Source organism: Hoplias malabaricus, chromosome 16 (genome assembly GCF_029633855.1).
Source record: "Hoplias malabaricus isolate fHopMal1 chromosome 16, fHopMal1.hap1, whole genome shotgun sequence".
Taxonomy (NCBI): Eukaryota; Metazoa; Chordata; class Actinopteri; order Characiformes; family Erythrinidae; genus Hoplias; species Hoplias malabaricus.
In genome coordinates, this window is record NC_089815.1 from 28,835,476 (window position 1) to 28,850,631 (window position 15,156).

Below are 15,156 nucleotides of genomic sequence, written 5' to 3' on the forward strand. Positions count from 1 at the left end.
CAGATACGAAGTATTCCCGTGATAGAGAGGCATATGGAGCGTGAAAAAAAGGAGGAGGGGTAAGGAAGCGAGGAGATGAAAGGTTAAGCTAAAGGTAGAAGAGACAAATGAAAACCGAAGACGTACGCCGATGTCTCGGCACCACAGCGGCACTTTGCTGTGCCATTCGAGGGAGGGAAAATTAGTTATAATTGGAGTGATTAATATCAATGATTAAACGTTCCAATTAATGATGATTCATGTAATTGATTTCAGCGGGATGCAATATGATGGCGCTGTAATTCCAACATGCAAATCAACCTGTGTCCCAGCACCTCCACGGCAGAGAGGCTGAGAGTCAGGCCTGTGGAGACGGGCCCACATTTGTATTTATATTCCCCCATTCAGGCATAAGGCAAAGTGGCTGGCACACTCCTTTTTTTCACGTCTGATCTCTGCCCCTATAATCCTCTATATTGTGTTGATTTTTCCAGCAGAGAAGAATGACAAAGGCCATGCTTTAATGGGAGGGGGATGGGCTGACCTTCAATGGGATTTTTGGATTTACAAAGGTATTAGACTAGTCAGGAAAAAGGACAATGCCAGATGATTTTAGCGCTTCACACGAACAACAGAGACCAAAACGTATGCATCGAAAGACAGCGACGAAAGCTAGAAAATCAGCCACAAGAGCATTAGTGAGCTCCATCACTCCAAATGTCTGCTTCCAGCTCACAACTGGCTTTAAGCAAAGTGTCCTACGGTTCATGTTCGGCTGCTCCAGACCATCCCACTTCATTCTATGCATTACTATGGAGATTATACAAGCTGTACATGCACCTAACTGGGTGCACATTAAAGAAGCTGAATTCACCAATTATTCTACAAATGTGTGAGTTAGAATACATCACATTCCCAGCTATAGCTGGATTCTAACATGGCAACATACACATGAAAGGGAAGAGCACTGCACCACAGCTAGGAAACACACCAAGAACCAAGACCACATCTGGAAGAAACAGGTTTTTGCCTTCATCCAGGAAAATGGAAGCAAATTACAAAAGGGCAAACGACAACTGTGCAACTAGAGTAACTAGAGATATAAATCTTCATCTTTTGGGTAAAGTCTAAACCCCCGATTAACGGCCATGGTGGACAGTTCACAGCGCTGAATCTCCTCTGCGACAGAATCAAAAATTGAAGGATTGAAGCGAGCTACAAGGCCCGTGATAAATTGCTTGAAGATTTTTATTTTGTGGCGTCTGGTAATCTTAATCCTCAATAATCAGGCATGTTAAGAGTCAGCACAGGCAGCAGAAACACGGCTTCAAACCTCGGGACATATCCCGCACCACAGTGGCATCACTCTATCCCCATGTCAGAGTGTCTGTTTACAAATTCAGGTTCACCGTGATGAGAAAGGAAGGGCTCCAGCCATGGGAAAGGATCTCAGAGCTCTGGGCCAAGTGTAATCCCCTGAAAGTACTAAATGCTTATTTCAGTTATCTCACGCTTCCAGAGCAGACAGGATACGGAGCGACACAACCCCCAGGGACTTTGACAGGACCTGCGAAGGATACGTTTATTCTCTGGCTGAGCGCCGGTGCTTTGGCCCATGTCTCCTATGACAATAACCTCGCTGATGTCCATTTCACATGTGCAATGAGAGCATCAGTGCATGATTACAGCGAAATAAATGTCAGGGCTCCTTCATCCCAGCTTGGCCATCTGTCGGAAGAGAGAGCGCGAGGCTGAAAGTGCTGACCAGCCGTGGCAGTGGGCATCTTGTTCCCGGTGGGGAGCGGCTTTGACCTCTAAAATGTGGCACGAGTTAAAGGGCCAACAAATTGGCATGCGGTGCCACGTCAGCAGGAGCCGCCACTGCCCGTTAGGCAACAGCAGCTGACGGCAGCACGGTATTTCACACCGCAAAAAACATCCGCTTTAACACAGGGAGATGATCTGAAATCAGCAGTGTGTACACCGTGCTGTAGATGAACAAGAGGAATAAATGACATCTCGATATGAACTGGATATTCGTAACACAATAAACTAATTTTCTAATTTCACTAACTTTATAGTGTAATATCAACTTTATAGTGTAATATCAAGTGAGTAAATGTATTAACGGATCACTATTGTTTTATATATTTAGTGATAGACAAAGTGCTTAAAAACAATTAAAAAAATAATTAAAATACATAATAAGACACAAAGCTCTAAATTTATAAAAATGTATAGACCCTAGTGCCATATTCTACTGCATCAAGAGCTTTTCTGGCTTCAAGTACAGCTCAGTTTGACCCACCACACTTCAAGATGCATGGAAGACAAGCATCTGTCATGGCACTGTCATCTAACCCTGAGAGAAGGCCTGTCTCCTTCAAGAGTACTTAAATCAGCACTTATCTTTCATTCATTCATTCATTATCTGTAACCCTTATCCAGTTCAGGGTTGCGGTGGGTCCAGAGCCTACCTGGAATCATTGGGCGCAAGGCGGGAATACACCCTGGAGGGGGCGCCAGTCCTTCACAGGGCAACACACACACTCACACACTCTCACCTACGGACACTTCTGAGTTGCCCATCCACCTACCAACGTGTGTTTTTGGACTGTGGGAGGAAACCAGAGCAACCGGAAGAAATCCACGCAGACACAGGGAGAACACACCACACTCCTCACAGACAGTCACCCGGAGGAAACCCACGCAGACACAGGGAGAACACACCACACTCCTCACAGACAGTCACCCGGAGGAAACCCACGCAGACACAGGGAAAACACACCACACTCCTCACAGACAATCACCCGGAGGAAACCCACGCAGACACAGGGAGAACACACCACACTCCTCACAAACCAGCAAAAGATGTTAAGTAAATATCGAGGCACATTTGTAAGTAGCTCTGGAAAAGAGAATCTGATAAATGCCCTAAATGTAAATGTCTAAATGTATAACAAACTTGTATGACACTAATAAGCTGATTTTATCACGTGGCGAGTCCTTTTCTCTAAGACTCTGAAACCTTTGGTGAGCTGAATCTGTGCCACATCCAGAGCCTTGTGTGCTTCCCCTGTCCCGCCCCACACGTGTGCTTGTGATCCAGCCCTTAAAGTGCATTTTACAGATATTCAGGGAGGATGGTACCCTACTCACTTCAAGGGTTTACACACACTTCAAACACTCGAATCACCTCAGCAGTGATAAAATAACATCAGTACATCCCTATAAAGTATACAGCACATCTGAAACGGATATTCCTACAACCTGTCGCAAAAGTTAAGACATCTACATCTCTTCAAGCCCCTCTTCTCACATTCATTCTGGCTTTGAGCATCTCTTACGGTTCATTTCGAAGGTGTTAAACACATCCGTCTGTTTCCCCCAGGCAGAAGCAACAACGCCATGTGAATCCCAGTGAGCAGCCAGATCATCCACAGTGGCAGTTGGTCCCCACCGAGATGCCCAGGAGCACGGCCCAGCTAATCCTTGCTTCCATGGCAGAGACGGATGCCTCAATGTGCGTCCATCCATCTGTTGGTGCCCCCCTGCCTACCCCCTCACAGCAGCTGCTGTCGGCCTGCAAAATGGATGCAGCAGCGGGCCTGGGCGTGAGGGTGGTCATCGTGACAGGAAGCCCCCAGCTTAGAGATAACTCCTGGAAGCTCTGGGCTGTAAATTACGGGACTTACACATGAAACACAGCTCCGGGTGCAATTTCCCAGCCGGGGTCCTGATACAGTAAATAAAACGATGGGCGCTGGGGCAGGGGCAGCTCCTGCACACACTGGAATCTGATAAGCACCTCCTCGAATAATGTCATTACTTACACTGGATTGGAGGACAGACTCCAGCAGGATCAGAGAGTCCCCGCAGTCTGAAGAGATTCCAACTTCTCAAGCAGTTTCTATCCTAGTGGCACTTCTTAATCAATTTATACATCCTTAGAAAAAGGAATGACAGAGTCACATGGGTGAAACCCTCATTGGTATGTCTTCTGTATCTTTAGTTGGGGAGTATAATTGTACCATTCACCTTAGCAGTTTTGAAGCCAGCTTGCTACTTGACTCCAGGCTTTTCATTTTACTTCTCTCATGTTATGAAAAGGCGCACATATGTACAGCCCCCTCGGAAAGACAGCAGGACACAAAAGGACCTTAAGCTCACGTTGGTAACTTCGAGGTATATTTAAACTGTACAATTTAGTGAATAAAAGAGAACATCCACTGCAACCTTTTCTACTGCAGCATACAGTTAATACAAACCCAGTGCTATAGAGCTATTCACGCTGACCGCAGAGCTCAGCAAGAACCCAGGCAGCAAGATTGACGGGACGCCGAAGAGAGAGCGGAGGTCTGGAGAGGGCGTAGGAGAGAACGAGTGGGCACAAATGGACAGGCTAGGCTAAGCTCCTCAGTTAGCAGCGCTCAGAAAGCTCTGGTTCTCTGGCGGCAGATGGCCCTCGTCCTCCAGCGCTCGTCTCTTTTGTCCTCTGCCGAAGCAGGCACCAGACGTAATCTCAACTCCCATTTGAGCTACCGTCAGCCTTGCTTTGCCTCAAATTCCAGCTCCTGGTTAAACACATACAGACAATTAAAACTGCAGGGTGCTGCTGGCGCTCTGGACACAGCTAGAGCCAAAGACATTCCCTGTGATGTGTATTAGAAAAAACAATGCATGGCCCATGCGCTTTATGGCTAAAAAAGATGTTGTTTGACCGGTGCTGACACTTCTCCTATGGCCACTATATTATCTTGAAAAATTAACCACATTTGACCACTGACTACACAATCTTTTATTAAGCCTTCCGGCAGCTGAGGGAGAAAAAGGACAAGCAAGGATCCTGAGATGCAGTTAAATGGTTGTTTAAAGATTAATAAACTCCCTCAAATGAAGCATCTCCCTGGACGCTGTGCTTACAGAATAGGGTCAAACATTACACATGCTTCTTTAAAGACCCCATGGCAAGCCCACCAGAGAATACGGGGACGGCGTAGAAAGAGACAGAGCGAGGTACAGCAGAAGGACACAAAGGGAAAATGCTCAATGCGAACACCAGGAAGAGTGAGGGAGAGTGAGACAGAAAGAGGACGAGGGAGGCGGAGCTGGGGAGAACAGGGAAACACTAATGAAACCAAGTATCTGGGGTATTTGTTTCGAGGGAGAAGAAATTAATAAGCATGGAAAATAATAATCCGCAATGCAGGGCCACTTGGAATGATTACAGAAAAACACCAAAAGCAATTATTTCACCCGAGAACAAAAGCCAGCGTCAAAGACGTGAAAAAGCAGATAAACAAAGAGGCTAACGCACCCGCCAGCAAACACACCTTAGACACAATTAAACCCGGAGCAGCTACATCTGCGGCGCACACCTCGCGCTGACACGCTGACAGGATGCACGCTCCTCTGCTCGGTGTAAGCAGTCAAAACCACCACCGTTTACACACAGTTAGCATCTCGGCTGTAAACACATTTGTCATCTGCTACAAAAGAGGCATTGTTCCCACTCCACTGCCATCAGGTAGAATATAGAATGAGACAAAGAGCTTCACCGTTGTTTGGAGACGGTCGACTCTGGGAGCAGGTGCTTCCTCACACACCTCTTCCAAATGAGCTTTGGAGAATTTGGAGAATCTGGATTGTGCATCAACAACTGTGATCTAATCAACAGATTCTGATCTCCAGTCAGTCTGACCTCTTACTTACTTGGGGCGTTTCGGTGGTGCCGTAAAAACCATTCATTCATTCATTCATTCATTATCTGTAACCGCTTATCCAGTTCAGTGTCACGGTGGGTCCAGAGCCTACCTGGAATCATTGGGCACAAGGCGGGAATACACCCTGGAGGGGGCGCCAGTCCTTCACAGGGCAACACAGACACTCACACATTCACTCACACCTACGGACACTTTGGAGTCTCCAATCCACCTACCATCGTGTGTTTTTGAATTGTGGGAGGAAACCGGAGCACCCGGAAGAAACCCACGCAGACACAGGGAGAACACACCAACTCCTCACTGACAGTCACCCGGAGCAGGAATCGAACCCACAACCTCCAGGCTCCTAGAGCTGTGTCACTGCGACACTACCTGCTGCGCCACCGTGCCGCCCAAAACCTTTCATGCTTTTAGCAAATAAAGTTTAGTGTTTCCTTTAACATTTAACAGACAGACGTAGGGCTCCCAGTCGTCCAGTTTGGACCCCAGTGAGGCTGGGAGTTCTAATAGACAATTACTCGTCTCATGCTTTCGGTGTGGGTGGGATGGTCCCCTCTCTCCCCACAAAGCTGTGCACTCTCCTCCGGTGTGTTGAGCTGTCCACTAGCACTGCATTGGGCAGTGGTTGACATCATGTGTTTCATGCACTGGTTTTTCTATATCTTTTCAACAGATTATTTTGCACTTTGTAAACTTTCATGAAAATTTAACCAACAGAAATGTGTCATAATTAACCTCAGTTAGAATTACAGAATAGTTATCCCTTCTCCTGTAACCCTGCCATCGTGGAGATATTTGTTTGTTTTATTTTGGACTGTGACGATATGGAAATGTCCAGGAACTGATCCAGTATTTACTGAGAAGTGTTCACACATGAATCTGTTGGATATAAATGAACTCCAGTCAATCACGACTGCAGCCCTTGAAAATAAATGTGTAGAGAATGTGAAAGTTGGTGTGGTAACATGCCTGGTGTTTTAGAAACAAGGAGTAACTCAGTGAGCTGATACTATTCTGACTCTGCTCAGGATTAATGGCATGACGGCACTGCCAGGTCTGAAGGGTCTATTACCTGGCCTGAAAAAGATCAAAGAGACACACTGAAAGTTTTTTGCTAAAAGTCCAAACTCTAAACCATTAGCAACCTCTGTGTTTAAAAGAGCGTGTGTAAAGATATAAACCTGGTGGGTACTGAGTGTCAGTTAGGGAAGTGTGCTCATTCTCCAGCTCTGACCATCTCTTAGCAGCATGGCTAACCTCAGAACACAGCTCTTCGACTTACTGATTAGATTTGGAGGATATTTGGATCAGACTCGACTTAAAGAGCATGGCTAATCAATCTCCTTGATGAAGGGGATAAGGAGGTGGTGGGGATGGGGGGGCTGCCAGAAAATATGGCCGGGGTGGCGCTCTTTTAAACAGCCCCTTATGTGAGTTTGACATGCTGCCAGGAAACAGTTTTATACGGAATGGCACGATGAGTGCGACTTGCCCCATAAATCCACAACAATACTGATAATGATGCGTAGACCGGGATGGTGCTTGTATCCATTAAAACTCCTCACTAACACAGCGTCTTCGTCTCCCTCCACACACAGGGGAGTTAGCCTTTATCCCAAATCCAAACAGCATTACAACAAATTAGCAGCTGCCGCAGGTGTGTGTGTATCCATCCAGCCCTCCTCAGAGGCTCCAGACGTACTTAAGCAATAACCAGTAAATGGCATTTGAGTCCTAAATGTAGAGCAGGCTGAAGATCTGAGATCTGGATCATGGCTCTGTGGAGTACATGCTGTTGTTCAGTGACCTAACAACAGAAATGAAGGGGTTTCCTGTGTGAACGCTCTAGAAACAGGAAAGAAGGCTTTACACAAGAACATTTCAGTCAGGATTTGATGGCATTCGGTCATGAGAATGTAAGCGAGGGCAGGTACTCATGTTGAATGATTAGTTCTGGATCACAAACACCACTCACTGATAGGCATCCGACAGTGATATAGCAGTGAAGCCATGACCTAATGCTAAGAGATGTGGGCTTAGACTGAAATGCCACAAGTTGGATCCCCAGGACCAGCCGGAAAATATAGGAGCAGGGGGTGAGGGAACATCACTTTCTCCTCCTACCATGGATGAATTTCCCCCAATAGCTCCCTGGGTATATATCTCTGGGGTGAGTTGACAAGGTGTTTGTAATCCAGAACTAATCATCCTTAATCAATACTGGACCTCACCAAGGGTCTCGTGGCTGAATGCAATCAAATACTCACCGATATAATGTAACACCAAGTACGTTACCAAGGAAAAGTGCTGTAAAGTAAAGGTGCTTTGACACTTTATTTTCTTTTGCTCAATAAGAAGTTGGTTTAAAATTGATTATAATCTTTAAACAATTCCAGTGGGCTCTGAAGAGCGGTGGTCTGCAGAAAACGTTTGGAAATCGTTTGGAGCTCTAGAGTATAATAATGTCAAAACCAGCACTAACAGGTCTTTGCTTGAACCAAGAAAACAAACCACTGTTCATTCGAACACCATCCAAGATAGTGGTTTCTCTGCAGGCCAAATTCCTTCCCTACCATGAGCTTAACTGAAGCAGAAATACAATAAGCGCATCGTCTTAAATTATTGAAATGTTACACTTACCTGGTGCTCATTTTGAAAGCTGGGGAATCCTCTCAAAACATCCACTAAAAGTAACATCCACCAAGTCAGCTCAAAAACAGAGCCCCCTCCCTCTGCTGTGGTATAAAATCCTCGCTTATAAACGGATAAAGATTTGCTTGAGGCCCTTCTCCCAGCACTGTTAACAACAAAAGTAGCCAAGTAGCTTTCCCTGTGCCTTTGTCCCATTGAAAATGAGCCTGAGAGAGAGGCAGCTCTTGTGAAACAAGACCATTTGGCCTTGATTGAAGTAAAGGTCATAGTTCCAGTGAGCTGCCCTTCTTTACTATCAGCTTAATTTCTCCAACGGCTCAAGCTCATTCACATTGCTCGTGATGAGAATATGGGGCTGGCGGTTTGATGTTTAAGAGCATCTCTGCTTCTCACAGGAGCCCAAATCTGCTCTCGCAAAAAGCAATGACAGAATAATCTCGCTTAAGGACAAAACCCAGACGCTTTATTTCCACTCTAAAGCATCCAGAGAACCCCTGAAGTGACCTTGTCTGCGTTCCTCAGCTTGTGGAAAATGCGGGGTGGAGCTGGACAGAAGAAATGAGCCTTACCTAGCACGCCGAGCCGGTAGTTCAGGGTTATGACAATGACGTTGCCATAACTGGCCAAGATGCTGCCGTCAAACATATTCCCAGTGCCTTCCATATAAGATCCTCCGTGGATGAATACCATCACGGGCTTGGGACTCCCGCTTTCACGAATGTCTGTGGAAAAACAGGAGGGAGAAATCATTCAAATACAAAATGACAACAGGAAATGGAGATGCAGTCATAAGTGAGGTTGCCTGTCTCTGTCATCCAATTTGCCAAAGGGCTTCACTATTTAGTGGGGTTAGAGTCAGCTGTAGACATTAGACGCTCAGTTTCCTATGCAACATACTGTGTTGCTTTTGATCTAAAATATTGGCTTCTAATGTTTTAAAGCTTGCTTTGTGTTTAATTTCATTCTCTTCCATTCAAATCATCCACCAGGCCTCTAAATTTAGCCTCAGGTTTAACACTCTCCAATTTTGTGGATTTTTAGTTTTTTACTTGATTGGAACTCAGCAGCTGTCCTTCACACTTTGTGAAAAATTCGATGAATGAACCACTAGAAATGCTCCAAATTCACTTGGATTTAAATGTTTTTATATTAACTTCCATTGAAAATTTAAGTTTTTTTCCTTCTTTTATAAACATACTATTTTGGGAGCTACGTATTTTTCATTGGACTGTGAGGTGAATGCGACTATTTTAAGGTGGACCCACTGCGGACACAGACGCCCAGTTGTAGGCACCCAGGTGGTATAAGCTCCTTAGAAAAGCCTGCAGTGAAACAGGACCTGCACATCATTTTAAGGTCATTAAGTGTTGGCTAGAGGCCTGTGGAAGAGTGGGACTGCATTCTCTGAAGTGATGGAGCACCATTCAACACTGGGATGAGTTGGAGCAGCTTTGTGATTTAAGAATGAACATCCAACGACACCGTCTGACCTGAAGACCGTCTAAGTGGATAAATCCTCTCAAACTTTTGGCCCTTTGGTGCATAGCTGGTGAGTTGAGTGAGTTATTATCACGTGATGATGTCAGCTCCTTCAGGATGACCTCGGACCACGCAGCCGTTTCCATCCCGTGCCAGCGGACCTCCTTCACCCCGAATCTGTCGACAATAAGGCTTTTTAAAATTCACATCAAGCCGATATTAACATGAGGCTCGGGCCGAGGAATCCGCTTTGGGCGAAGCATCTCTGACCACGTGGGAGTCGTTTTCATAACAAGAAAAATGTCGACGATCACTTTCATCTGGCACAGGCGAGACATGGGTGCAGAGAATCCTCATAAATCTCAGATAATTTATTGAAGCTGGGTGTTCAGGGACGTGCTTCCACAAGGCCTCATAACAAAGCCAAGAACAAATGGAAAAAGGCAATTATTTTTCCAAAATGTTTTCCGTAGGCCCGGAGACAGGAGGCCTTCACGCCGTCCCAATTCGCATTGTCTCGATCTCATTTGGATCTTCCTTGGTTTGATTTCTCTACGAGGGCTTACAGCACGGCTCCTCAGCCGAGGTTCTGTCTGCATGTCCATAACTATACGCCCACTGTGTGAGAATATGTAAATGAATTTGTGCACATGCGAGACAGTTTATATGAATAATCAAAGGGAAAGCCAGACAGTAGGCGATGGCAAATCTCTCTCTCTCTCCCTCTCTCTCTCTCTCTGCCTGAAATCACATATCGGAATCCTCACATCTCCCATTCACTTTGATGAATTAATTGAATCACTCCAGAGCAGTTGGATCCACAAAAGTGCATAAACTAGCGCAGCAAGGACACAGGAGCCCAACTGCAGATAATGACAGATAGCGATTCCTCAAAGAAACGAATGCTGTTGTTCATTTTCCCCCTCTGCTCGATGCAGGAAAATGTCTGAAATGCTGCAGAATTAAAATGAATGTCCTGGGGACGTAATATAACAGACTGATTGGAACAATAACCATTCATGCACGTGTCGAAAGGGCAGGGACGACGCCCCCGTGACCTGGGTCCCCAGGGTATCTCAGTTTATACGTCTGGGTGCCACTTTGTAAATAATCCTCCCGATCGTAATACTACATTAGTGCAAATGGAGGTCTTCTTATTGAAAACAATCCCTCTCTGAACTCTAAATACTACCACTGTGATGCTTAGTAATAATATCAAAAGAATGGCTTCTTCTCCTCCTTCTCCTTCTTCCTTCTTCTTCTCCTCTCTCAAGGCGCCTGGGCTATTAGAACAGAGAACATTTTCAAAGTCAAACAGCCCGTGTGACGCAAGCCCCGCGCATTACTTTGGCCGATCAAAGAGCTAGTTTTGAAGACCAGGCTTTCGTATTCTCCAGCATAAATCCTTTTAATTGAGTCATCCAGCCCACCCCCAGCAGCCCCCCGGTCTCTCGCAGCATGTGAGCTGGGCTCTCGCCGTTATGAAGGTCCATCCGCGCTGAAGCAGCTCCTCCTGATGAGGCGATGAGGCCAGTGCCACACTATTCACGCACAGGTGCTCCAATCAAAAGCCCGGACAGCGGGCCACCCTCCAGCAGCTCGGGCCTGATATTAGAGCTGCCATTATGCCTCTTCAGCGTGCGGGGAGCCATTTCGCCTCAAAGAGGAACCGCTGAGAGGGTAATACAGACAGAGCAGAACAAAGCTCGGCAAATTTCAGCTTCCCGGAAGTCATTAGGGTTCCAGAGGAACAGCTGGATGCCGAGGCTGAGACAGTTTCGGGGGGGACCTGAACGAGTTAGTGGAGTTAGCCAGGATTTTCCGTCCAGCCTCAGAGATTCTGGTTGGGGATCATTTAATTGTTTGACAGAGTTGCAAAACCCAAACACTTGGTAGAATGGTGCTACAACAAAAAAAAAACAGGCCCATAGAACACTAACAACATGGCCGATCATATAGTTCGTAATAAAATACCACTTGTTTATATGCATTAGAGCAATATTTGCTTTAGATAAATGAACATAGAAGTAGATACAAGTAGTACTTTGCTTGCATTGAATATAAATATATATATATTTTGAGAAGGTAACTGTATTATTGTTACAATTATCAATCATATCACTAAGGGTAACCCAATCTTTCAGTGAGGTGCACGTGATATTTACTCCTTTTATAAACTGAACATTTAGAGAGATGTCTAAACACGAGAACACTGCCAGCTTTATACAACCCATTATTATTATCATCATTAGTAGTAGTAGTAGCCCAGTAAACAAGGAACGTCCCTGGACGTTCAAAATAGGTCTAAAAGTAGTCTGTCCGTCAAGAACATATTTTAAACGTCAATGGACGTCCAAAACGCGTTTTATACAAGTAATTTATTTCGGGACCAATTAATAACGTCAACGGACGTCCAAAATACGTCTAATAGTCGTCTTTTCAATGTCTGTGTTTGGACGTCTTTTCAACTTTCATTTTCAACCTTAAAAGAACGTTGAATAGACGGCAGTCATTACGTTATTTCAACGTTAAATCAATGGCTAAATGTTTACTGGGAATAGTAGTAATAGTGGTAATATTATTATCATAAACTCAAGTCAATTTGAGTTGACCCAGTGTACATTTCAATAGCCAATACGCTTGTAGCTGGCCCTTGTCATAACATATTAAATATATTAATATCTGCAGTTGTAAGACATACATCAAACAGTTTGTGCCTCTCCGCTGTCTTAAAGCGCAGGTCTGGAGAACATACTGTAAACCAATCCCGCCAAGTTCTGGGACGGCACTCGGCCCAGCATATTGTCTCCTACGCTTAAGCGGATTATTTTGTGCGCTCTGAATTTTTGATGGAGCTAATGCGCCACGCTCGCCAGGATTCTCACTGTATATTTGTGTCGCTCTAATCTTTTGATGTGCAGATCAAAGAGATCTGGGTTCTTTCCTGGCTTTAGCTGGCTCTAATTGGTGCTTATTTCTCTTGATTATACAGAAGGCAACCTTCGTTAAGTTTGTGGTCTGTCATTAATGAGAAAGGACTTTTTTTTTTTAATATAATAAATCTGCTTAAGAATCGCCCACTGATTCATATGTTCGCTTCAATTTAATTCAAGGACGGAGGCCCTCAGTGGATGGGAGTGAATGTGGCATACAGATGTATTTACAGATGTACCGGGAGGGGGGTGTTTGAATGAAGGACAAGTAAGTGGGCAGTAAAATGCCATATAGATTACTAAAGCTATAAGTATGTGGTATTTCAATTGAACAGATTCCAGGAGCAGAGTTGCACAGGAAACTGAGCATTTGGCAGCTTCACCATCGCTGCTTTTCAGCTGATTTGAATACTTGACTGAATACTTAACTTTACGACTTAAATAATAAAAAGTGTAATTCTCCAAACGCAAGAAGGTTGAAAAATCATGCAAAAAAAGTGTTAAGATTTTTTCGGTATTAGACTCATTAGTTCATTTTTCTTTTGTTTACTTGTTTCTCAGGTGGGATGCAACATGTAAAAATTAAAAGAAAACGAAAAACAAGTCAAGCAAAAACCTATGGAAGGTTAACAATTACGTGTCTGGAATGACGGGAGACATGTGACATACTCTTAGAAACATCAAGCAAAAAAGACAAAACACATCCAGCGAAAAACTAGGAAGAAAAAGAATCTCCACGCTCAAAAAAGGACAAGAAATTTTAAGAAAAAGAAAGAAGAAAAAAAAAACTGGAGGGTTCCTTTGTCATGCAAATCAGTTTGGCATCAAAAAAAAAAAAATACCTTCATCTTCTGCACCGTCATTATCACCTAAATCATCGCTCTGTTTCTTTGTAAGAGGACCTAGGATCAAGAATGGAGAAGATGTAGGAAACAGAGCAGACAAGAACACACAAGCCTTAAAGAGGCGCTTCAGAGATACAAAGAGCTTGCATTTATTTCTATTGCTTTTTTATTTTTTCATTAAAGCAACACTACAAAGTAAAAAAAAAAAGCAAAAAAAAAAAAAAAAAAGACGTTTCAGAGAAGATCTAAGCAAATACTCAAACATTTTGGGACTGGAAGCTACAGCAGAGTCAAACACTGGAGTCAGTACAAGAAACAGTGAAGAAAAGAGACATCTACTGGATCAGAAGAGAATCCAGTGACAAAAAAAAAGGCCTCAAAAATATGTCAGCGTATGATCTAGGACTCGTTCTGCACCAGGGGTGGTTAGCAATTCTGGTGTTGAAAAGGTACAGAGCTGTCAATAAAGAAACATCACATTTAGACCTGTATTAGGCATCAAAAATTCAGGGTCAGCAATGTGTAAATGCCAATGCGCAGCCAATCACAACCCTCCATCTTACTGCTTTAAGGAAGTGGACAATCAACGCCAAATCAGCTCCGAATGACTGGTCCACTATTTCTGTCACAAGGAAAGCGTCATCGAATTCAAAACGGGAATCCATCCCAACCCCAGAGGTCACCAGCTGCTGTTCTCTGGGTCAAGGGTTGATGAATAGCCCAATAGCAATGCTCCAAAGTATTTAGGATACACTATATCCCATTACAACCTATGAATCTGTTTTTTCTCTTCTATTCTACAGCTACTGTTTTGAAGATGCGTGTTTCTTTAGCGGCGTGACGATATGCATAATCCGCACTCATGAATATTCAGCGCGGAATGGACCTCCGTATTTGTGTGTACTGACTTTACTGTTGGGGGCATAAAAGATAATGAAAGGATTCAATTTCGCTGAAAGGCCATAAAGAGGTAGACAGGGAAACGAGAGCCACAAATTCAGGACGTGGCACTAAACATATGGAGCGGGGGGTTAACTGAGTCCACTTTATAATCTTTATAAAACAGTCAGACGGTGGGCTGTTAGAGGCTGCTGCTCACACGCGTCAGGGATTTGGGCAGAAAGACCACGGCAGCTGACGAATTCGCTTTTACCAAATACATGCACACACACGTACATACACACACTTACGTATTCACACACAGAATAGCCAAAGTCATGCAGGGGCCAGCTGAGTGCATGCCAACATGCGGTCAGGAGAGTTGGTGGACCTACAAGGTGTCATCCCTTCCACTGATGACAGTCACCCACCCCAAGAAAAATGAATAAATAAAAAAATTTAAAAAAGAGATCGCCTTAAAATCTCAGTAGTTGGTTCCACCTTAACACCTCTGTAGTTTCTTTACTATCTCTGAGATTCCACCTTAATATCTCTGTACTGTTTTCCTGGATGATGCTGAAGTCAGTTAGAGACCGTGGAGACTTTAGCTTGTGTCTCCAACTGCTCAGATGTTTCTCCTAAGAGGCAGAGTCCAAGCCTGTCCCC

The 15,156-nt window shown here is 44.4% G+C and overlaps 1 protein-coding gene across 4 annotated transcripts in view; it reads right to left on the bottom strand.

Annotated features, from left to right (window-relative positions):
* The window catches only part of nlgn1 (neuroligin 1), a 284,078-nt gene that overhangs the window by 118,917 nt on the left and 150,005 nt on the right, over positions 1–15,156 (bottom strand). For 3 of the 4 annotated variants that reach the window (XM_066647675.1, XM_066647676.1, XM_066647674.1), the window contains 2 exons: positions 13,609–13,668; positions 8,924–9,076 (listed from right to left, as the gene is read on the bottom strand). In XM_066647675.1, the coding sequence (XP_066503772.1) occupies positions 8,924–9,076; positions 13,609–13,668 (213 nt within the window). The remainder of the gene's footprint in view (positions 1–8,923; positions 9,077–13,608; positions 13,669–15,156) is intronic. The other variant, XM_066647677.1, reaches the window with a different exon arrangement.